Source organism: Mytilus trossulus, chromosome 11 (assembly GCF_036588685.1).
Source record: "Mytilus trossulus isolate FHL-02 chromosome 11, PNRI_Mtr1.1.1.hap1, whole genome shotgun sequence".
Taxonomy (NCBI): Eukaryota; Metazoa; Mollusca; class Bivalvia; order Mytilida; family Mytilidae; genus Mytilus; species Mytilus trossulus.
The window spans coordinates 41,385,689-41,411,770 of NC_086383.1; the positions used below are offsets into that span (position 1 = coordinate 41,385,689).

At 31.9% G+C, this 26,082-nt stretch overlaps 1 protein-coding gene across 1 annotated transcript in view; it reads left to right on the forward strand.

The window, feature by feature from the left end:
• The first annotated feature begins 476 nt into the window (after window positions 1-476).
• Window positions 477-26,082, forward strand: part of LOC134690365 (uncharacterized) — a 41,572-nt gene continuing 15,966 nt past the window's right edge. Inside the window, exons 1-8 of the mRNA XM_063550335.1 lie at window positions 477-564; window positions 1,421-1,498; window positions 6,319-6,420; window positions 12,888-12,989; window positions 14,853-15,021; window positions 18,059-18,189; window positions 20,545-20,816; window positions 25,038-25,159. Of these exons, the coding sequence (XP_063406405.1) occupies window positions 1,462-1,498; window positions 6,319-6,420; window positions 12,888-12,989; window positions 14,853-15,021; window positions 18,059-18,189; window positions 20,545-20,816; window positions 25,038-25,159 (935 nt within the window). The 5' untranslated portion in view covers window positions 477-564; window positions 1,421-1,461. The remainder of the gene's footprint in view (window positions 565-1,420; window positions 1,499-6,318; window positions 6,421-12,887; window positions 12,990-14,852; window positions 15,022-18,058; window positions 18,190-20,544; window positions 20,817-25,037; window positions 25,160-26,082) is intronic.

The window sequence follows — 26,082 nt, forward strand, 5'->3', positions numbered from 1 at the left end:
TAATTTATCCTTTTTGTGCATCCTTTTTTCAAAATATGAAATTTTGTTATTGCCCTGTATTTAAGCTTTTTTGGTACACACTTGACACTTTCATTGTCATGATTGTTAGTATATTTCTTTTTTATATTTAAGAACTGAATGCTTCTTTTTGTAAATTTATTGGGGTGTAAAAGCGTTGATTGAAGTACATTTTGTATGAAGCGCGGAAGCTTTTACAACCCTATAATGTTACAAAAAGAAGCATTCAATACTTATAATTACATTTTTTAGTTAGGTTTATAAAAACACGATTTTCATGAAGTTTAATTTTTTTAATTCACCTATTTTATTGTGGGTCCTCGTGTCTTCGTGAATGAAATGTTATTGTCTCATGCAATTGCTAAGAAATAACATGTGATGTGCAATTAGCCAATCAGAATAATGTATTTTAATGAAACATACATCTAATGTAATTATTCAGTAGTACAATGTATCTCTTCATTTATTTATTCTTATTTTCAGACATTACTTATTTGAATGAAGTTTCGGATAGTGGAGAGGAAATCAACATTAACATTGAAAATGGTGAGTACTGCATAATCATGCATATATACATGTAGTTTATTAAAACATTAAAGGCAAAAAAGATATATATGAAAACAGTGTGATCCCAAAAATATGTTGATTTGATTGGCCAGCAATGCACAGGAACTGACATTGCAGTATTTTCATTGGATATTCATCAGGTCTTTTTTAGAGTGCAAGGTCAAAGGACCCCATGTGAGCTTATGCCATCCTCTGTCGTCGTAAACCATTTTCAAAATCTTCTCCTCTGAAACTACTGGGCCAAACATCTTCAAACTTTAACTTAAATGTTCCTTTGGGTATTTATTTTATAAATTGTATTTGAAATTTCGACAAACATGGCCACCATGGCTAAAAATAAAACATAGGGGGGGCATAACAGTTTTTCGCTTACATCTAAAAAAAAAAAAAAAAGAAAGCTTTTACAGCAATCTGACATAGGGTAAATTTGTTCAATTGGTCAAGATCTATCAGCCCTGCAATATTTCAGACAAATCGAACAAACCATTATTGGGTTGCTGGCACTAAATTGTTAGTTTTAAGGAAATTTTGCAATTTTGTTATTGTTATTATCTTGAATATCATGATAGATGGATATAAATTGTAAACAACAATGATGTTCAGCAAAGTTAGATCTACAAAAAAGTAAATATGACCGAAATTGTCAATTGACCCCTTAAGGAGTAATTGGTAATATTGCCCTTTAAAGACATTTTTCAAAATTTGTTCATCAAGTTTGTTAACATTTAAAAATCTTCTCTGAAAAACAGGTGAGCTATTCTGGATCTTGCGAGCCTCTTGTTTATAATCAGGAGTTCCTCTTCATTTAAATATATATGTATATTTTGATTTTCAGACATTTCTTATTTTAATGAAGATTGGGAAAGTGCAGAGGAAATGTATATATTAACAAACAACAGCAACATTGGAAATGGTGAGTACTGCAGTGCATAAAGTTTATTAAACATTAAAGGCAAAAAAGATATATATATATATGTATATATGAAGAGACTGTGATATGAAAAATGTGTTGATTTGATTGGCCAAACATGACCTCTGGAACTGCATGACATTCCAGCATTTTCATTTGATATTCATAATATCTCGGTTGACAGTTCAAATTGAACATTTCCTCCATTGCAATAGAGATTTGTGATTTCTTAAATAATTATATATAAAAATTCTCAATCTTTCAACTATGTTCTTGTTTTAAAATTATGGGTACAAAAAAAATCAGCAAAAATTAAACTTTTGTTTTTTCATTACAAATTTTATTTATTAAACTATAAGTAATCACTTTATGATACATGTATGGCACTAAAATCACCCAGACAAATCGATTTGCTTTAACCACAGATGACTTTAACAATGTTTATATCATTGAAAAAGCTCCAAATTATCTCCCTTTAGTGCAAAAATGACATTTTTTGTCGGTTGAACTGAAATGTTTCTTTTTGAACTCATTGGTGATCTACATTTTTATGCCCCACCTACGATAGTAGAGGGGCATTATGTTTTCTGATCTGTGCCTCAGTTCGTTCGTTCTTTCGTCCGTCTGTGGGTCCGTTGGCTTCAGGTTAAAGTTTTTGGTCAAGGTAGTTTTTGAAGAAGTTGAAGTCAAGTGGGCCAAGTGAGCTTTTCTCACCACTTGGTGTCCGTCGTCGTTAACTTTTTACATTTTGAACTTTTTCTACAGAACCACTGAATGGAATAAAACCAAACATGGCATGAATGATCCTTATGAGGTTCTGTCCAAGTGTTGTTACTTTTTAGCCGATCCATCATACAAGATGGCTGCCAGTAGGGGACTAAGTTTAACATAGGACCCTATTGGAAATACATACAAATGACTTCATTTAGAGACCCAATGAATGGATAAAACCAAACATGCCTTGAATGTTCCCTATGTCTATGAGGTGCTGACCAAGTGTTGTTACTTTGTAGCAGATCCATCATCCAAGATAGCTGCCAGCAAGGGGGGGGGGGGGGGGCTTAGTTTAACATAGGACCCTAAGGGAAATGCATACACATGACTTCTTTTAGAAAACCACTGAATGGAATAAAACCAAACATGGCATGCATGTTCCTTATGAGGTGCTTACCAAGTGTTGTTACTTTGTAGCTGATCCATCATTCAAGATGGCGGCCAACAGGGGACTTAGTTTAACATTGAACCCAATCGGAAATGCATACAAATGACTTCTTTTAGAGAACCAATGAATGGAATTAAACTAAACATGGCATGAATGTTCCCTATGAGGTGCTGACCAAAGGTTGTTACTTTTTAGCAGATCCATCATCTAAGATGGCCACCAGCAGGGGACTTAGTTTAGCAAAGGACCCTATGTGAAATGCATACAAATGACTTCTTTTAGAGAACCAATAAATTGAATAAAACCAAACATGGCATGAATGTTCCCTATGAGGTGCTGACCAAGTGTTGTTACTTTGTAGCTGATCCATCATCCAAGATGACCGCCAGAGGGGGACTTAGACTAATAGTTTAACATAGGACCCTATGGGAAATGCATACAAATGACTTCTTTTAGAGAAGCACTGAATTGAATGAAAGCAAACTTAGCATAAATGTTCCTTTCTTAATGAGTTGCTTGCCAAGTGTTGTTACTTTGTAGCAAAATTTTATCTTTTTATTTGATTTCAAAAACCCAAGTAGAATCAGGTGAGCGATACAACCTCTTCAGAGTCTCTAGTTATGATTTTATTCAAATATTCTTACATTTTGATTGATTGAATGATCAAAGCATGAAAAAGTTTTTAGAAAGGCCTTAAAATCATGTAATTAATGTTGAAGATTGCAGGTATATTCAAGTAATGAACAAACATTGAGTAGTACAAAATATAGGTTAATGTTAATGAGACCAACTCATGAGAAAAGTTAGTCATTCTTCTTCCTTTCAGATTATCTCCCCTTTACGCCACCTAACCTTTTTTTTAAGAATGATGTGATGAAGTCATTATTTTAGCTCTTGCAGATTGATAAAAATCCACATAGCATAATTACAATCTTTATATGGCAATTGTATTTTAAAAGATGAATGTATCTTTCTACTAGCTATTTAAAGAAGACTTTTTTGTTGAATACACTTAATGTGATTTTTTTCTTTTGTTATACTGGTTACTTATAGCATTACCATCAAGAAATCTTGTATATTGTAAGATAACTTCTACAGCCATCTGGGTCAAGCAAAACTTCTTTGAAAAAGTAAAATCAATCAGCATCATTATCATGACTATAGAATAAAGTGACAGGACAGATAGATAGTTAACTAGTATTTGTCTCATCTGCCTACTAAACAACTGAATATAGTACAAAAGACGACTCTAGGATGATATACATGAATATCACTAATGGATCTCTTTGATACTATGATAAGGTCTCTTTTGATCCATTTATAATAATCTCAATTCCTCAAAATTTCTTATTATAGGCTAATAAATTAAAAAAAATTTGTAAGGGTTCCGCGGAACCCAGTGTCTCGCCTATTTTTGCTGTAAATCGCAGGCTCAACAACAATGAGGAAAAAAATCATTAAAATATTCCTCTTGTTACTGTTTTATGATTGTAAGAAAATCTAAGTCCATTTAAAAGTAAATAACATAAAAAAACCGAGTAATCTTTTTACAAACTTTACTTCTGGATACAATCTTATGATCATAAATAAGCTTCTGTCCAAGTTTGGTACAAACCCAGGATAGTTTAAGAAAGTTATTAAAATTCTAAAAACTTTAACCACAGAGTGAATGTTATGTTACCCAGAAGAAAAAAACTAAGTCCATTTATAAGTAAAATAGAGAAAAAATGGATTTTTATTTTTACAAAATTTACTTCTGGATATTAATTACCTTATGATCATAAACAAGCTTTGGTCAAAGTTTGGAACAAACCCAGGATAGTTTGAGAAAGTTATTAAAATTCTAAAAACTTTAACCACAGAGTGAATGTTTTGTTTCCCCTCAGGAAAAACTAAGTCCATTTATAGTAAAATACTGAAAAAATGGATTTTATTTTTACAAAATTTACTTCTGGATACTATTTTATGAACATAAACAAGCTTCTGTCAAAGTTTGGTAGAAATCCAGTATAGTTTAAGAAAGTTATTAAAATTTCAAAAACTTTAACCACAGAGTGAATATTTGTGAACGCCACTAACGACGACGGAATGTAGGATCGCTCAGTCTCGCTTTTTCCACTAAAGTCGAAGGCTTGACAAAAATGGGGTAACTTAAACTAATTTAAGTATAGAAATGTTATTATGAATGAGTAAAAGAAGTAGTCAAGGCGAAGGATTTATCCATATAAAAGTTTACTGACGCCAAGGAGGCTTCAATCAGTCCTTACGTAAAACTTTAAATTTACGCCACTTTCCACAAAGGGCCATAAAAAGTTTCTTTTTTTTAATAATTTGTTTTTACTGCTTTTTTTGAAGTATTACTCATGAAAAATTTCTATGATAGCAAGATATAAGAAGTTGGGTGAAAAAGTCAGAAAAAGCTTCCTAAAAGACTGAGTATGGCTTGCTCTATCTTAATCTATTACTCCTGGAAGAGTCCTTTTTCAAGTCACTTTTCTTATAAAATGTGTTATTGAGACTCAATTTTTTGTCAAGGCTGCAATTTTTGTTGCAGAAAACTCGACCTAGCCTATATATTTATAGCTATGGATAGTGATCTGGCATTAGTTTACTTCTTTAAAGCTTCATATTTTAGTATGCTGGAGATCTGGATGCTTCATGCATGTATATATATATATGTATGCCTTAATTACGTTACAAAGTGTCCATCTGTCATATGTCCATTGTCCTATACCTCAATTTCATGGTTTAGTAACCAGTTGAAAAAAAGTTAAGATTTTTTTGTAATGTTAATTTTTAGCTCACCTGGCACACAGGGCCAAGTTCACGAGCTTTTCTCGTCACTTGACATCTGGCACCAAAGAGTCGCCTTTTTACTTGTACAAAAACCGTCTGCTTGAAAACTACAAGGCAAAATTTAATCAAACTTGGCCACAATCATCATTAGGGTATCTAGTTTTTAAAATGTGTCTGAAATCCTTGTCTGCTAGCAAAGATGGCTGACAAAGCCCAAATCAATACATTGGGATAAAATGCAGTTTTTTTGGCTTATTTCTCTGAAACTGAAGCATTTAAAGCAAATTTGACAAGTGGTTACTTTAAGTCCATTTAAAAGTAAAATACAGAACAAATGGAGTTATACTTTTACAAATTTAACGTCTGAATACTATCTTATAATCATAAACAAGCTTCTGTCCATGTTTGGTAGAAATCCAGTATAGTTTAAGAAAGTTATTAAAATTTCAAAAACTTTAACCACAGAATGAATATTTGTGAACGCCACCGACGACGACGGAATGTAGGATCGCCCAGTCTCGCTTCTTCGACTAAAAAAATGAGAAATGACAGAGAAACTACAAACACTTATGATTAACTTTGTTCTTTACATTACTATAAGCTAACCATAACAAATGCAATAAAAAAACCATATTATATTCCGATAATGAAACATACAATTGTATTTTAATTATATACTGTTAAAACATAATGACATATGTTGTTACTCTTTTAATAAGCAGATAGCTATATATATATATATATATATATATATAACAACACACTCTACAACAAAACTTTATATGTTACATAGACTATTTAAGTACCCATAGTCTGATGATGATGATGATTATGATAATGACAAAATATACATCTGCTATTTTAGATAGTGAATTAGAATCTGGTGATAGTAATGATCATGATGATGGTGAAGACAATAATGAATGGGATGTAATGAAAAGTGTAGCTGAAGAAGTATTGAAAACAAGTATGTATTAATTTACAATGTATGAATTATTGTTTTTATACACCCGCTTTGAAAAAAGGGGGGTATACTGTTTTACCTCTGTCCGTCCGTCCGTCAGTCAGTCCGTCCCATGAAACTTTCGTCATATTTTTCTCAGGAACTACACATCCACCCTTTCTGTAATTTGGTATCAACATTTATATATGTCAGCCATACCGTGTGATGCGTTTTCAGATTCATCATTCATCGACTTCCTGTTTACCGAACACTTGTATGAATTTACACATGATAGCCAAGTTGAAAAGTTTCGTCACATTTTTCTCAGGAACTACAATACAAGGATTTCTGAAATTTGGTTTCAGGATTTATATAAGTCAGCTATACCGAGTGATGCGTTTTCAGATTCATCACTCGACAACTTCCTGTTTACCGAACACTTGCATATTTTTACACTATTAATATTATCCACTTGCAGCGGGGGTATCATCAGTGAGCAGTAGCTCGCAGTTTCACTTGTTTTGTCTCAACTTGCTGCAAAACTTCATAAAGCAGCCAGTGTGACATACATGACATAGGGATTGCTTTACCAGCGATTACTCCAGCATAAACAATAGGTTTTCTAATGTGGTGTCGGTGACGGCTGAGATTTTTTTAAATTCAATCTCATCACTGACAAACACACACCTATTTAAAATTATATATCATTGGAAAGAGGAAACCTTGTACTATAACAATGTGCCAGTAGTCAGGACTTGATATGGTCAAATTTTTTTTCAAATTGAGGTCAAAGATCATATGAAAAATCTGTGAAAATTTGGGAAGTTTCAATTGGCTTTTTTTTCTATTTCTAAACTCTACCTAAAAACGATGCTGTTTTGGCTTTAGTAATGGTGCTTATAACACATAAACCTTAATCATTCAGACTTTTTTTATAAAAGAAAAATCCTAAAACAATGTTTTATAAACAAAACTTCAAAAATATTTTCAACCTATAAAATGTTTAGAGCACCTTAACCTTATAAAAAATTTCAAATCCAGGTAAAAATCAAGTGTCATGCAGAACCATACTTAGAAATTATTTTTAAACTATTAAATTGTGTGAGGTATCAAACCACAGCAATATAGAACACTACGGTCAAATATGACTGAATTTGCCAGGGATACTTCAAGTTTCTTTAATGATTACTCATTGCTTTTGCTTCCATAGTATTATTTGTTGTTGTGTATTTTACTCTGGTTAATATCTATTACAATAAAGGTTTTGTACCTATACCACCCCCACCCTTTTCCACCTGTGCAATGTACCACAAACATCAAAAGTATTTCATATCAAAAAAGAAGATGTGACATGATTGCAAACGAAATTATTCACTCTCCAAATTAGACCAACTGTGACATAAGTTAACAATTAAAGGTCCTGTATAGCTTCAACAATGAGTAAAAGTCATAACTGCATATTCTCCAATTACTGAGATGAAAATGTAAAACAAACAAAAATCTAATGGCCTCATTAATGTTCAAATAGAAAAGAAAGAAACCAATATATTATACAGAAACAAATGACAACCGCTGCATTCCAGTTCCTGACTTGAGACAGACACATACAGAATGTGGCAGGGTTTAACTTTTTGAAGTACGTGCCAACCTTCCCCTTACTTAGGACATTGTGTACCAGTGCAACAAGCTATATATGAAATCAAGCATTATCTCCATCTTCATTTTAAGTGCCAGTCTGCCTAAGAATCAGGCAGTGGTGTAAACATGACCAAAAAAAAAACTCACCAAAGTTGACCTTGATTTTATTTCATAATAATTACATTAGATGTAAGTTTCATTATAATACGTTATTCTGATTGGCTAACATGTTATTCCGTAAACAATTGCATCAGACAATAACATTTATCATGCATGATGACACGAGGTCCCACAAAAAAGTGCACAGGTGAATAAAATAAAACTGGATAAAAATCGTGTTTTCATGATTTTAGCTTAAAAAATGTAATTATAAGTATTGAATACTTCTTTTTGAAACTTTATAGGGTTGTAAAAGCGTTGACTGTGCGTACATTTTTAGAATGAAGCGCTTCCGCGCTTCATACAAAATGTACTTCGGTCAACGCTTTTACCACCCAATAAATTTACAAAAAGAAGCATTCAATTCTTTTAAAATATGTAGTTGTGCACAAAAATAACTTTCATTTCTATTTTCTGTTCTGGTAATATAAATAGAAGATACGATTTGGTTGAAATGCACTAGAAATTAAGGAATAAGGGGAGATAACTCTGTAATTTGCTATCATTTCAACCAAATTATATTAAGTTATTTGATATTACCAGACACACACAAACGAAAGACTTATAATACTTTTTAACTCCGGATGATGGTTAGTATTAAATAACATGGTTAGCTCGGTCGATTTTTTCTAACCATGTTTTAATTTTTACCTAAATTGCCTGATTTTTAAGAAGACTCGCACTTAATAAGCAGTCACAAGATATTAAAATATTTCTACACATTTCACTCATGGACACAGGGCTGCACATTAAAGGTTCCTTTTCAAGCATCCATATATTGTAGGAAGTCTGGAATCATATGTTTCAAAAGAAATACCAGCTTCAAACTATCCCTATCAATTCATCCAAGATATAACAGAGATCTAATAGGATATCTAAAAGGGGGTTTAGGAAGGTGCTATGACATCCATATGCTTGTCTGCATTCTGCAAAGATGGTTGGGAAACATTATATTGGACTTACACACTTTCTTGAATTTGCTCAATTTCATGGTTGGCAATACTTATTAGATAGCGTCTCACTTTACTGAAGCACAAATCAGTTGGCGTTCAATGTTTCAACAAGGTTTTTGAATTAAAGTCATGCCATGGTATATTTGTAAAGCCAATCCTAAATGAATGGGAGAAAAAAGATAGGCCACATGAAAGATTTACTCAACAATTGCCAAGCATTCATTTACCCAATTTCTCTAAGAATAAACTTGGCTGTATGCAGTATCATCAAGTAACCATAAAATGAATTGCAATAAATACGAAGGCATTGACTGAATTGAAGAAAGAAGAGACAAATCATTCCAAGTTTGGTATTCTTCTGTGAAAATTTGTAAAGTTTCAATGTCTTTTTTAAGTATACTTGCAGCGAAATGAAATATGTGTCTGTTATTTGTGTCTGAGACTAATTACAGTTGACATTGAGATATTTAGTACAGTTTTCAATTGACTAGCAGCTGATATGGCATCTCCTGTAGTTATTTTGTTACTAGATATTATGTTAGCCTGCCTGCATGGTCAGAGTTCTTCAATTTCATTGCAGATACAAAAGTCAACTTCCCTATACATGTACTCGTAAATTGACTCAAAATTTCAGTCATGTTTTTTTATGCATATATACATATATGCCCTGCATAAAATTTAACGATTTACTTTAGATAAGGAGCAAGTTTCAACTGACTTGACCATAGGTTTTTTTCATATTTAGGTTCAAAATTTTTTATCAGTAACTAGTTATCTGGTTATATGAAATATTATTTACTTAATATATTATTGGATAATTTACTACTATGATTCAGAAACTAAAGTTTGTTTGTGTCTTCATTTGCAATTAAAGTTACCTCATTTTTAAACAGTCCAAACTTAGCAATTTTTATAGATTAAGAAGAAAAGTAAATATTGAATAGAAATGTTTTAACATATGAAAATAGCTTCAGAAAAAAACTATTCCAATTAAATGTAAGCAAACTACACAATTTTTCATTTTAAAAATGGGGTTGAAGCTCTCCAATATACTACTAGTCATTAAAGGGACTTTTGAAAAAATGTGACTATATGAAAATCTGACAACAGGGCGAATCACAAAGAAGACATATATATATTTGTCTTTTTAAAAGTTGTGACCATTTTTAGCCATGCGTTATTTGGGGAGATTAAATTTGCAATCTAGATTACTTTTTACACTTCTGTCAACACACTATTCTGCTTTAAAGCTAGTTTGATATGAACTATTTTTATAGGTCATTGATATTAACTTTGAAGTTTTATTATTATATATATTTATCATATGTTTAGTAGTAAATACAGTAGTTTTGCATATGTGATAAATAGCCTGCTGTTTAATCCATATCGCGCAACTTTGATGCGCACCCTTTACTGCATACCCTTTATCACACCCCTACCCTTTATCGCATACCCTTTATCGCACCCCTACCCTTTATCACACCCCTACTTTTTTTTTTTTTTTTTTTTTACATAGTCAGTTTTCATGGTTTTGGTTTATTTTTGCTTATGAAAAATTTTCCTCAATTTTTTTTTATGACGTCATTGTTTGGTATGTGACGTCACGAACGTCGTTTTCATTTTGTATGTGACGTCAAGAACGTAAAAAAAAAATCTTATTTTTTGCACACTAAATGCAACTATAAAAAATACAAAAATAAACAAAATATTTTTAAAACAACAGCACGTAAATTGTAAGGTAACCAAGGTGCTTCGGATTAGTAATTGAGCAGTTCTTTTTTAAGGCCATTGAAACAAGACAAAAGTAGATCTGAAGGTAACCCAGTGTTATGAATCAGAAAACAGTTCATATAATACTCTTCTGTTGAAACATATGATAAAGCGTATAATACATGGCAAAATCCGTATCACATGCCATGTCACCCTCGACCAATATCATCCCTCGGGCCTAAAGGCCCTTGGGCTGATATTGATGTCTCGGGATGATACGACATATGATACGGATTTTGCCATGTATTATTCTCTATATATATAAGTTTTATGATTATTTTGAGGCACTTCCCCTAGAACATGGTCCAGTTTTTCTACGAGGTTAAACATATTAATATTGTGTACTGTAAATAAAGATTTGTGGAAAAAAAAAATTGTTTTTGACCCTGAGAAAAAAAAATTGTTTGTATCACCCTCAGCTGCCAATATATGTAATGCTAAAGTTTAAAAAAGAAAAATTGTTTTTGACTTGTCGCCAAAAAAATAGATCGTCTTTAGCTGAAGGCGAAAAAAAAGTTTGTTGAAAAAAAAAATTCCATAGCCACCCCCAAAAAATCAAATGGTTGCTGCCTAAGTCTACTACAGCCACTTTGTAGTCAAAGCATTACAACTTAGGTACTACACAGGCATCAAAAGGCGTCATTATGGAGTAAAGGGGGTGGCGCCAAAAGGTGTCACTATGGAGTAAAGGGTTAATTAAATGCAATTTTAATTTTTATGATTTTGAGAAAAATCATGTTTAGTGCATATTAAATATTTGAAAAGGCTAAATGAAATTATTGCGTTTACAACTCTGTACCATTTTTCGAAAAAATAAAAACATTGCAATAATTTCTTAATTTACAGTATTGTTTTGTCCTGACAAGTAACGGATCAAGTTTCTAACTTTGTTTCAATATGAAACTGTGTGTAGAGTTATGGTCCTTGAACTTGGAAAATCCACTGAAATAATCAGTTTTTCACAATTTTTTAATTTTTGGGGGTCAAACATACACAGCCAATTTTGCATAGGTACTATGTCTGTACCAAAAATCAGTAGTACTGGAAATCTACTTCTAATATTCAGTACTATTTTGTTACTTTAAAATTATTTTAATATTTAGGTACCTGTATTTTACGGTACTTGATTTGTACTTGAAAATATAAGTACATGTACTACATATTTTTGGTTACATTTTCAGCATTTTGATAGTATGTGTATTTCAAATCTTAAAATTAAGACTTTCAAACATGGAATATTGTGATTACTTTTAGTATTCAGTGGCTGATCCAGGAATTTTCATAAGTGGGGGCCCACTGACTGACCTAAGAGGGTGGCCGCTCCAGTCACGCTTCAGTGATTCCCTATATAAGCAACCAATTTTTTTCCAAAAAGAGGGGGAAAAAAGCAGCCCCCCCCCCTAAATCCGCCTCTGGTATTATTTATGTACCAAAATTTTAAGTACAAGTCAAGTACTGTAAAATACGGGTAAGTAAATAGTACAATAATTTTAAAGTAAAGAAATAGTACTAAATATCAAAAGTAAAATTTTCAGTACTACAGATTTTAAGTACAAAAATAGTACCTATGCAAAATTGACTGTGTAAAGATGCTGATTTAATAGTTGGTACATTATTTAATCATGGCAAGTTACAGATCATGTTCAGACTTTGTTCCAGTCTGGTGATTTTGTGTAGAGTTGTGGTCCTTGCTGGAAAATTCACTTCAATAATAATCAGTTTTCCATATTTTTGTTGCCATCCTTGAAGATATCGACTTAATATTTGTTATATATAGTTTACACCATGACAATTAGATAATAGTAGATCAAGTTTGATAGAATTTGTTGAAATACCATTCATTTTTAAGCAGTAGGGGACTGCAATGTATGTACTTTTAAAAAGCTTGTTCATTTCACTATCATTGTGTTTTGGTATGTTTGGCAATATTTGTAATAGGGAATTTATTCGAAAGTTTTTCAATACTTTTAGAAAAGAGGGGTAGACCTGTGGGAAGCAAGTCAGGTATCCATGGAACACTTATTGCGGAAGAAGAAGAGGAAGAGGAACATGAGTGCACAGTGAAGGCTAAGAGTAAGCATACCAGTCATATTATCCACTAAGGAGTAATTAGGGCCCTGCCTTAAGGCGGGTCGCCCTATAGTGATCAGTCTGTCCGTCCGTAACACTTTCGTGTCCGCTCCACATCTATAGAACCATTATGATTTCATACTTTATACTTAACATGTATATTAACCACCACCAGAGGGCGTGTCATGATGTATGTACAACTTCCTAGGTCAAAGGTCAAGGTAAAAAAACTTTGGTTTCAGTTGACAACCCTGTATCCTGTGGTGAAGATCGTGTCCGCTCTATATCTTGAGAACCATTATGATTTCAAAGTTTATACTTGACATCCATTTTAACCAACAGCAGAGGGTGTGTCATGATGTATGTAGAACTTCCTAGGTCAAAGGTCAAGGTCAATAACTTTGGTTTACGTTGACTACCCTGTGTTTTTTGGTGAAGATGGTGTCCGCTCCATATATAGATAACCGTTATGATTTTATATTTGATACTTAAATGATTATTAACCGACACCAGAGGGTGTGTCATGATGTTTGTACAACATCCTAGGTCAAAGGTCAAGGTCGAAAACTTTGGTTTCAGTTGACAACCCTGTGTCCTGTGGTGAAGATTGTGTCCGCTTGGGAACCGTTATGATTTCAAATATTATACTTGACATCCATTTTAACCAACACCAGAGGGTGTGACATGATGTATGTACCACTTCCTAGGTCAAAGGTCTGTCTGTCTCTTGGTCTGTCCATCGCATCGCACCGTCCAACCCATCACAAATTTGATCCACACTATATTTTGAGAGGACAGCTGTAATTATTTCATACTTTATACCTGACAAACATTTTCAACTTACCAGTAACATTTATATTAACCAACACCAGAGAATGTGTCATAATGTATGCATCCTAGGTCAAAGGTCAGTCCGTCGGTCTGTCCATCCGTTCATTGTTCTTAATAAATTGTGTCCCCTCTACCTCTCGAGAACCGTTAATATTTCATACTTTATACTTGGTGGGTCATAATATATTGAAGGCATAATTCTAAAAATATGTGACAAATATCAATTGGCCAGCACCTTTAAACATATTGTTCGAACATCAATCCATATATCCAGAAGTCACCTTAGAGTAGTCAACAATGAGTTCACATCATGCAGTCATATCACTATTATACTATGAAAGTAAGTTGAGAATATTTACAAGTTTTAACTTAAAATCTTAGATTAAAATCACACATGAGACTATGTAATAACTTCAAATAATGCTTCATATCAGATTATCCATACAACTTATTTACCCCAAGTTATTGACAGCGGGGCCCACAGAGATGGCTCCCATCTCAATGATATCTAGTCTTATTTGTCTTGCCTTTTAATTTCACTCTTTGAGTATCTGTATAAATTCCTCCACATTTTAACATTTTATTTTACAGCAAACACACATTGAATTCTCAATATTTACAGATCTAGGAAATATTGTTTTGTCTAATTACTTATACATGTAGAACTATGATAGATTTTTTGTTAGATTGGGCATCTATTGTAAATATTTTCTTATAAAATCTAACAAATGAAAGCAATAGTCAAGTTGTGCTAAAAGAATGTGCAAGGCATTGGAGCCCTGGTATGAAAAAGTTTCAAGGGAGAAAATTGAACTATATTAGTTTTTTTATGGGATTTGTATTTTTTTTGTGAGTAAAATTACAGTTCTAAAACTTTGTATAAATCAATATTTATCTTTAAAATGAAACTTCTAAGACACCAGTAATTTCTATTTATTGGTGTTCTTAATTTTCAACCTGTGTGATCATAAAATTAAGAACACTAATTAAAAAAATGCTAATCCTTACTTAAACTATTAATAAATATTTTTGAAGAAAAACAGAGGTTAGATGTGTGTGGGCTTATGTCCTTAGGATGCTGTGCAATGTTGTGCTTGTCACTGGTCTCAGAGAACTGTCTTGTGATGGTATATGAAAACATGGCTGCCTACAGCAAAACAGAAAGAAACCAGTGGGTGCTAAACTGGCTATGGTCTCACAACAAGTAAGATATTTAGTAAACAGAACTACCCCACCTCTATTTACTTATTTTAATTTATATGCAACTACCATTGAAGTCTTGTCTTTCTGTAAGTACTTTCCAAAATAAGTGTCTGTGCTCCAACTTTAATTTGATTCAAATTAATGGTATTATACTTAGAAATAATGAATAGATATTAATTTTATTATATTGTCACATATTGTATACACAATGTTTATATTCACAATACACAAATCAAGTTCAAATTTTGGTTTAGTAAATTTTCTGTTCTTCAGTATAATGCCCCTTATATGAATCAAATTGAAAAATTTCAAAATATTTCATTTTGCCACAACCAAATGTTTTGAAACTGATATTCAATATAAAAAAGAATATGTGGTATGATTGCCAATGAGACAACTATCCACAAAAAACCAAAATGACACAAACATTAACAACTATAGGTCACCTTAACGGCCTTCAACAATGAGCAAAACCCATAATGCATAGTCAGCAATAAAAGGGCCTGATAAGACAATGTAAGACAATTCAAACAAGAAAACTAACGGCCTTATTTAAGTAAAAAAAATGAACGAAAAACAAATATGTAACAAATAAACAAATGGCAACCACTGAATTACAGGCTCCTGACTTGGGACAGACATAAACATAAATAATGTGGCAGGGTTAAATGCTTGTAACATCAAAACACAATTCAAGGTGAGATTTGGTTGGTATAATGTTTTTTGTGATAGCACCTTTATTTTTTGAAAAAATAAATCAAAATTGGTCTTTTTCATTTTCTTAATTAATAGGGTGCCTCCACCAAATGCTTTAATCTTAATATAATACGATGCTTGTGACCCCAAAACATTAGTCAAATTAGAATTTTACCCCTGTGAAGTTTCTCTTGCTATCACTTTTATGCTGCACCTACTTCAGTAGAAGGGCAATATGAATTTATAGTTTCTGGTCTGTATATCAGTTTGTCATTATTTTATTCATCAATATGTCCCAGATCAGGTTAAAGTTTATGGTTAACTAAAAAACGTAGTTTATGATGTAGAAGTCAATCAACAAGAATCTTCCGTACACTGTGTTCCTAATTATGATATATGATCTTTTTTAATTTAAATGCTTTGCTCAATTAAGTTTAATCAAAATTTTATGCTTCACTGACCCTAGAAATGTTATAGTGGGTTTAGTCAGTTTCTCCAACATTTGATAATTAGACTAAAACAACATTAGGGATAAGGGGGTCCTCATAAGGACTGGCATTGTGATAATTACCTGTAATTAACCTATATCAGGTCTTGACTAAAATATTGTAAAAAGGATATAGTTAAAAAAAAAATATATCAAAACATTAACAAACCATATATTTTTTGGTCGAGTATAACTCGAAACTGCTACGTAATTATTTTCATCCGTATTTTATTTACAAAATTAAAAGGTTATTCAACAAAAAAAATCCTTATATAGACAAGGGAAATCTTAATCAAACTGAAAATTTCATAAAAAAATATCAAGAATTTTTTTTTATTAAAAGTAACATGAAAAATCGAAATGTTCACTGTCTTTTACTTTAGTAATTTATTCTATTACTTGATATATTTTTGTATTTGTGTTGCATGTTAATGTTAAAATCTAAACCAATGCAAACAAATATTATTTAAGTAAAAAGTCACCGAAAGCTATTGTCTTCTAGTGCGAAGAACCATATATATACTTAGTCGTTCTGTCTGTATATCACAAGAGCCGAAGCCAGTTTTCATGGTATGATGTCTTAGCAGAGGAAAGAGTCAGTTGTAATCTGTCCACTTTTTCCACGAAAACAGAGCTGATACAAATTGGGTACATCACGTCGCGTCGTGATCTATATAGTGTTTAACTGTGGGGACTGGCTTGGTGAATATTGTGCACTACTAGTATCAATACTAGTAGATAATAGTTGCAAATACCCGTTTACTGTCTCCGCTAACGCGTCGTCAGTAAACTTAATTTGCGACCATCAAATCCCCAATTGATGCCGTCAGTGCGTAAAATACAATACAGTTATCTCCTAAATATATATGTCTTAAAAAAACATATACCTTTTTAACAATATTTTGGTTATGAACAGGTGAATTACAGGTAGATATCAAGATCCAGTCCTTAAGAGGACCCCATAATCCCTAATGTTGTTTAAGTCTAATTATCAAATGTTGGAGAAACATAAAAAGTCTAAAGTGTAAGAACAGAACATTGTGACATTAGGTTTAAGTTTTTAATTGACCCCCAAAAAATATTTTAGAATAGTGCTATAATATGGTCACTGTCTGAGTCTAACGACACATTTACATACTGGTGAATAACTTTAGTGATGGTTGATGGATCTCTGTAACATTTTCCTTAGATATCAATACCAGTAACAAAAGGATGGTTGCGAATGATTTCAGGGTTATGTTACCAACTACAATATATTCAAATCGAGGCTGCTTGTATAGCAACTGGATTATCAAGTTATGCTAGCCAAACACTATTTACAGTGAGAAGTGATGGGGAAAATTAAATGTAAGTGCGGGAGGTAAAAAAGTGGCCCTGTTTTATAAAATTATAAACAATTAGGCTACAAATTTCTACATGACTTGCTTCAAGAATTTGTATCTGATATTAGTTATTATGATTTAAGAAACAGATATTTGTAAACTTGGTCTCTTACTCACAAACTTGATATAAAAGTCTGAAGTCTGTGAGTTATTTGCCCCGGTTTACACAATAATAACCTCTAGAAAAAATGTTTAATCCTATAATGTTCGTTCATAGTCATATATATGTATATTATGTATATAGGAGAAGGCATTCTAAGTTGAAAAACTTGTGTCTAATGGATTTGTCCTTTCTGAACAATGAAATAAGCTGCATGTTATTTTCTCTCTATAATTGCATGACTGAATAGGAAGCATCAATTGGCAGTACAAAAATTTAAAGTGTCTTCTTTTTGTAAAATTTTAACCTATGCTTGATTGTCATGCAAGTACGAACCAACCATTTTTTTTTAAATTTTATTTGTGTTTTATAGGTGGAATGAAGGAGATGGCAGTTTCACATTTTTTTACAGCATAAGTGAATGGAATGTCTGCCTTACCGCGTGGTTAAGTGTGATTGGTGTCCCATTATCAACTTACTATGCCATAAGAACTAGATTCTTTAGTAAGTGTTTATTTAAGTAAAATATTTAATTGGCACTGTTTTTTAGTCGAAGTAAACACATATTGGCTGATGATAACTTACACAAAGTGTCTCCAGTAAAAAGAATATTGCTTCCATGCTTAGAATTAGTGTTGTCCTATTGAAACTCTCATCATGTACAAAGGAAAGACTTAGTGACTTTAAAAAGGTCAAGAAAATGCATGCATGCAGTGCAAAGGGTCTGGAAAGGTCATATTCTCAACTGATAGGTAAGTTTGTCCTAAATGTGAAATTGGGATTTAGGGCAAATATATTTTTTCACAGGATGAATTCCCACATTTCATTGAGAGCTGACAGATTCTTAAAATTTGCCATTTTCACTTCTTTAATTTTTCATTCTCATTAAAAATGAAAGCAACAAAATTATAAATTTCATGCATCTGAAGAGCTTTCTAGATTTATCTTCATCAGGAATATTGCTCAAAGCCAAATATTTCAAGGCCAAGGATGTATAAAGACAAAAAATTTTGAAGAGCTTAATTTAAACCAATAAGAACCTAAAACTAGAGGCTCTTCAGATAGCATGAGTTGCTTATCATCCAACATTGAAGTTGAGAACATACCATAAAAAAATCTCTTTTTTGTTGATCATGTATTACTGATGTTTTAGTCTGTCTAGATTCTTTGACTCATTAATAGATCTTGTCTTGCTGATCTTTTTTTGTATATAAAAAATCTAAAGTAAGATTTTTTTTTGTTCTATCAATGATGATTTCAAGTGAAATAGTAAAATTAAAATTCGCTTTTAGCAGCCAAAATGGTTCAATTTTGTCAAATTAAGCGAAGAAACATTAATAATTACTGATTCACTTGCAAGTGAAATAAGTCTATCTCATTAAATCTGTATTCATGTGAACTTCAATTTAACCCCTTGCTAGAGATTGACAATGCATGCATTGTACGTGTACTGGTTATTTTTTAAGAAAAAAATGTCAGCAATGAAAGTGAAACTACGGTAAATCATTTGATAACTGATTCGATCCATGAAAAATCCATCTTATATGGTTAAAAACAATGAGAAACATAGATGTTTAATATAATTAAAATAAAACCAAACAGACCTATAAAAATCCAATTGCATGTGTTGGTTTAATCTATTCATATCTTTATTTATGTTTACATCGTGTATATGGTCATCTGAGGTCAAATCAATACATGTAGTTAATTAGATGATGTATCGACTAAAATCCACACGAAACGAACCTACATATTCTCTACCCCATGCTTTGTAAACTGTTTATTTTAGACTTTTGGTAGTTTGGATAAATTTTTTACTTTGTTATAAATCAAATATGAGAATTTGAGTCAAATTGGTGACCATGAATTTGACAGCTGAGCTATTGCCCCTTTAAGAGTGTTTATTTATCTATAATCATTAGTTTCAGAGGGGAAGATTTAAGGGGACATAGGATTGACCTGATGAGCATTTTTATTACTGGTCAGATTTTCTTTAAATGCTTTTAGTTTCAGAGATAAAAGCAAAAAACTACATTTTATCCCAAGGTTCAACTTTTAGCCGTTGGTGCACATCTTTGTTGATGGATGGGATATCATGACACCCATTTATTAAACTAAGATATCGTAGGATGATTTAGACAAAGTTTGGTATTCATGCACTTTTTAAGGAAATAAAAGTAATAATCCTGCGATTTCCTATCAATTTGATGAACAGAATTGATCTGGAATAAGTAGCTAAATTAATATTGTTTCAAAATACTTCCAGATTTACTGTGGATTCAATTATTTTTCATGGGTACCAGTTTTTGTGGATTCAGCAAATTTTGCTTGTTTGTGGATATCTGATTTCGTTGTTTTGCCAATTTCTAAATACATTTCAAATGAAAATTTGTTTTTGGTTGGACATTTTAATTCCTGGTTCACTTGTTCCAACGAAATCCATGAAAATTGGTATCCGACAAATGATAATGAATCCAGAGTAATTTTGTTTTCAAAGTTGATGGAAACAATTGTAATGACAATGTCTTAGAAATTTACCGGTTGAATCATTTCAATCTGTTGCATTCCATTAGCTGTTCTTGAACTTAAAAGTTATGAAAATTCCTTGACTAGAAATCTATGAACTTCTGGGTCCTTGTTAATAATGGTTAACTTATCAGCATAAGACTAGTAAACTTGCAATACCACTTAAATTGTCAATGTATTTTTTACACACCAATAGATTAATGTGTGTCTTCCTTGGACCTGTTGTATGTTTTAATTTTATGGAACAGCCCTAAGTAAACTATTTAGATGTATAACATGATGTTTTGTATTCCATTTTGGAGTAGATCTGTTTAAAGTTCTTTCTGATTCCAGATTGTGAAAAAACTATTCCTTCACAGGGCAATAAAGAAGGTAGAACAGGTGTGGCTACTCAGTATGCCATGGTTTGGTTGAGGGACTTTATTACAAAATATGCACAAATGCAGCCAGACAAGTGTGAGTTACATCTGCCACCGTGCCTCACCAAACAAGGCATATATGAGAACATGAAAGAAGAATTAACTCAATTGCAGTCACCTCTTATCTCAGAAAAACATTTTTATAAGATGTGGAAGAAAGATTTGCCACATGTAAAGATACCTAAGGTAATGCATGTTTAGTTATATCTGGACATCTTCAAGTATAAAATATTCATTAATAGCATGGAGCATCTTAGCATTGTGTCTTTTTTAGCACCTGGCCCAAAGCACCAATTGACCTTTTCTTATCACTTGGCGTCCAGCATCTGTAAACCTTTACAAAAATCTTCTCCTCTGAAACCACTGTGCTTAATTTGACCAAACATGGTCAAAATCATTATTAAGGTATCTAGTTTAAAAAATGTGTCTGGCGATCCGGCCAAGCAACCAAGATGGCCACCAAGGCTAAAAATAGAACATAGGGTTAAAATGTAGATTTTGGCTTATATCTCTAAAATCAAAGCATTTATAGGAAATCTGACATTGGGTAATATTGTTAAACAGATCAAGATCTATCTGCTTTAAAACTCCGACCAATCAGGGTAGTTTTTTGGAAAATTTTGCAGCTTTTGGTTATTATCTTGAATATTGTTATAGATAGAGATAAACTGTAAACAGCAATAAAGTACAGCAAAGTAAGATTACAAATAAGTCAACATGACCAAAGTGGTCAATTGACCCCTTAAGAAGTTATTGCCCTTTATAGTAAATTTTTAACAAATTTCATAAATTGTATAAAAGGGTACGTCCATTAAGGGCCAATTTTGGCCTCAAATTTCAGGTTTATCTGACGAAAACTTTTTGACACTTTTTAAACACTTAAGTGTCTATTTCAATTGATACAATTAGTTTAGGGACGACATCAAAAGATTGATGTAGGAAAAAAAACTTAAATCAAATAGTTTGCCCAAAAAATGCACTTTTCACATGGTTTCAGTCAAAAGCGAAAGTGGCCGCATCCATGTTCATCTCAACCTTTATATATGATATGTATTATCATCCAATACAACTTACATTTCAATATTATGAATGAACATGAATGCGGCCACTTTCATTTTAGATGGAAACAGTCTGAAAATTAACTAAAATGCTAAAATTGTGAAGATTTCAGTATTTTAGCATGCGTTAATGATGCTAGTACCTGATAATTGTGCATTGTTTTGTCAAAAGCAGCCCATATTTATGTAGCAGAAGCATTCTTCTGTCCAATGAATAAGTAAAAGTTTACATTTGAACAGTTATTTCTACTTAATATGTATTAAACATAAGTGAAAAAAAGAAGAGACCAAGAGGGTCTTCTGATTAGAGGTACTTGGTCTATCAAACACCAATAAGGTCAAGGTCAAAAGTCAAGGTAGTACTAGTACTTATGCCCCACATAAAAGTTTGTGTTCATATTGTCAAGGTGGATCCTTAACTTGCACTCAAAAGTAGGCTAAAATATTGCTAATGATGAACAGTAAACCAATGTCCTGAGATATCAATGAAAATCATTAAAGGAAAAATAAATAAAACACACACAGTGGTTTTCCTACCTTTTTTCAAATTGGGCCTGTGCCCTAGCCAATTTGGGAAAAAAAGTGTTGTATAGTGTATGACTTGGGGGAAAAAAATCAATGAGTTTAACATTTTTATGTATGTATAGATAGATACTAGAAGATGTGGTATGAGTGCCAATGAGACAACTCTCCATCAAAGTCACAATTTGTGCATGTAATCTAGTATTTTAAAATTCCAGTTTTCTTTCATGTTCTAATTTTGACATATAAAATCTTTTTCTTGTTTTCTTGTCAATTAGATTTCTCTCACAAGCATGTATATTGTTGGATTGACAGTCAGTTTTACTTTGTACAGGAGCAGAGTTGACTTCAAGAGAGTTTTCTCAGTTGTAGAAACAATTCTTTAAAATTTTAAAATTCATTTCAACTATATTTCAAACTGCTCACCTTGTGTTCGTGGTGGGACTGATCTAAATGCTGAACTAAGCTTACCCATTGTCAAAACTGGTTTACAGTGAAAATAAAGTTGCCTGTATATTCAATATGATTACATCGGGAACAGTACAATAATCTATGTTTTGAACCAACTGATACAAACAATATAATTATCAATTGCCTTTCGGCTACAACTTGATTGAATTGGGAATTTTACATGTTCAATTTTGGAAAAAAATTGGGTATTTTCTGAACGGGAAGGAAGCCAGGCCAGGCTTAAAATAAAGGCAACAAAATTACTGACACAACAACAAGCAACAACTATTGAATATTAAGGTTCTTTCTATTAATCTCACCTGGCCTAAAAGTTCAAGTGAGCTTTATCATCACTTGGCATCATTTAAGCCTTCACCAAAATTCTGGGACAAATTTCACCAAACTTGGTCACAATTATCATCTCGGTTTGTAGTTTTAGAAATGTAGCTAATATGATTATGCCCGCCAACCAAGATGGCCCATGTGGCTAAAAATGGAACAAATGGGCAAAATGTCAGTTTTGTCTCTTATTTTGAAACAAAAGTGTTATAAAGAAAGAAAATCTGACATAGCAAAACATCAGAATGTTACGCTCTACCTATTGTCCATTTACCGGTACATCAAATATGTCAGACAATTTCTAATAGGAGTTCTTGCCCTTAAATGATAGATTTAACCTTCTTTTCATTTTTCCCTTTTTATTTTGAATTTTGAATTTGTCGCCTTATATCTGAAACATTATAAAAGATAGATAGAATCTTAAATAGGAAAAAAATATCAGAAGGACAAAATCTTCAATTATAACTCTCACAATATTTATATGTTTGATATCGTCCACTGCCTTCTTTTTGAAGGTATTGCCCTTTATTGGCTTTAATGACAATATTTACCATGTTTTTTGGGGTTGTGCCCTTTAAGATGAAAACTAAAATAGAAAGATAGAAACTTAAATAAGCAAAAGCCATTAGCAAGACAAGATCTACCAACAAGTGAGACTTTTTTAATAGAATTAGGAGATTCACTAGTACTCTTTGAAGGAGTGATTACCATTTTAAAAAATGTGTCTTTTCCCCTCTTTTTGATTTTGAAATAAACAACTTAAGAAGATAGAGAGAAACTAGACGCCCTAATAAGCAATATCAGATCTACAAAACAGAGATTTTTGTCATGAATTCTATTCTAACCACCTCAGTAGCCAGTACTTCCGCACTGGCATGAAGATACAGATTTTTTGTGTTATTGAAATTTGCTGTTACAAAATGTTAGAAATTATTATAAATTAAGGAATGTATCTTCCTCATGCAAATCTCTGATTCCTTTCACTGATTTGGCTATACTTTTTGGACCTTTTGGATTATAGCTCTTCATCTTTTATATAAGCTTTGGATTTCAAATATTTTGGCCACGAGCATCACTGAAGAGACATGTATTGTCGAAATGTCATCTAGTGCAAGAAAATTGGTACCGTTAATTTTATTGTTGGAGAGTTGCTTTTGTTGAATATGCATATAGACCAAGGTCAGAGACACAGGCTCTTTAGAGCTTCAGAAATAGTTTTTGTTTCCAGAGATCTATTTTGAATCGAAGATTATTTGTCAGGTGCCAACTATTAAATAAGATTTATACTTAACAAGATAGACACAAAATAAAAAAATAGAAAAAATATATGGCATGGTACTGGTACACATAGTTCATGCAGTGAGGTAAATGTACAATATACCGTATAGCGGGTTATTTTCGCGGGTGTAAAATTTCGCGATTTTCATTGAACAAGGTATACGAAATATTTTAGCGGTTATTATTTTGGCTGATGAAAACTTTTATTAATACCTTTGCATGTACACCTTTAATTTGGTGGAATTTATTTTGGCGATTTTCTTCTGCCCACAAAAATAAGCGAAAATTTACACCCCGCGAAAATAACCCGCTATACGGTATGTATGTTGATGGAAAATATACAAGTTATTTGTACCGGCTTTAGAAACAGGATGAAAAGCAATACTCCACCAAGCTTTTCATCTGCTTTGTAGTAAGTTTTGTTATGTGTAATAAAGTTGGATATTATAAACATTTTTACTTGTTCTAAACCCAATAAACTTAGAAATGGCATGGTGTTACAGCAAACAAAAGAGACAAACATTTGAGGCTATTTTTGAATAGCTGTACCATGTAACATAAATTGAAAAAAAACAATTAAACAGGTACATGTAATACTCTATTGTAACACAATTAAACAGTATAAATGACTATAAAATGAGAATCAAGATACTAAACAATTTTTTAGAGATATTGAAAATATCTAATTTGAATATTGAAAATTATAGAGACCAATTATGAAATTTGGATTCAAATTATATTCATTTATTTATATTTTTAGAATTCCAGACTTTCCAAATGTAATATATGCACAAGAATTAAGCTTCATTTGGCTGATGTCAAAGACAAAAAAAGCAGACTTGTATTAATTAGTATGCGCAATGAACATCTAAAGAAACAAAGGTATATTGTTAATCTATTGTACGGTATAATGCAGCTTTGGAAAATAATATATTACAACCCTATGACATTTATTAACAAGAATATTTCAATACTTATAATTACATCTCTTCAATAAGATAATGAAAAATCAATTTTTATCATTTTTTTTTTTTTTTAAATTTATGCACTTTTTTGTGATAGCATGGGTCATTATGTTTATTTAATTCCTGTTCAGTAAACAATGAAATTTGGGTCAAAACCCTAATTCAACATATCATTAACTTTTATATAAAAAGACATCTATCCTTAACAAACATGTGAACTCAGTTTCAAGTTACTAAACTACCATACAAAAAACTAAAACCTGATCACAGGCTGTCTTATAGAACCTCAGACCATTAATCAATAATACCCCTTGACTTCCTTTAAAGGTTGGGCAAAAATACTTTTGGTTAATACAAAATAACATTAAAAACAATTGATATGGAACTGGTTGTTAATGATAGTCAAAAGATTACCAATTTTTTAATATGTATATTTTCAATCAGTCCTTTAACAAACAAGTTAATGTTATATGCCTTTTGTTCAGAGAAAAATCACAAATTTACAAAAATTGGCGGCATGGAAAATTTGACTTGAAAAAACATCAAAATAGGATAAAACTGTCTTAATTTATTTAGAACGGTCCACTTTGTCTTCTTTTGGTAGTTTGACTTAAAATTTAATTTCACGATAATAGCCCAGAAATGGGTAAATTGATGGAAATTGTGAAAATCATTAAAATTGCGTACTTTTAAAGGGCCTTTACGCAATAAAAAAAAATGCATCATCATAATGATTTTTTCCTCGCAATCTATTCTTTAGACATATAAACCCAAAAGTCAGGTTAAGACAAAAAGTTTTACTTTTTTTGAAGAAAATTTTGCCTCTCAGAGGTGTACATT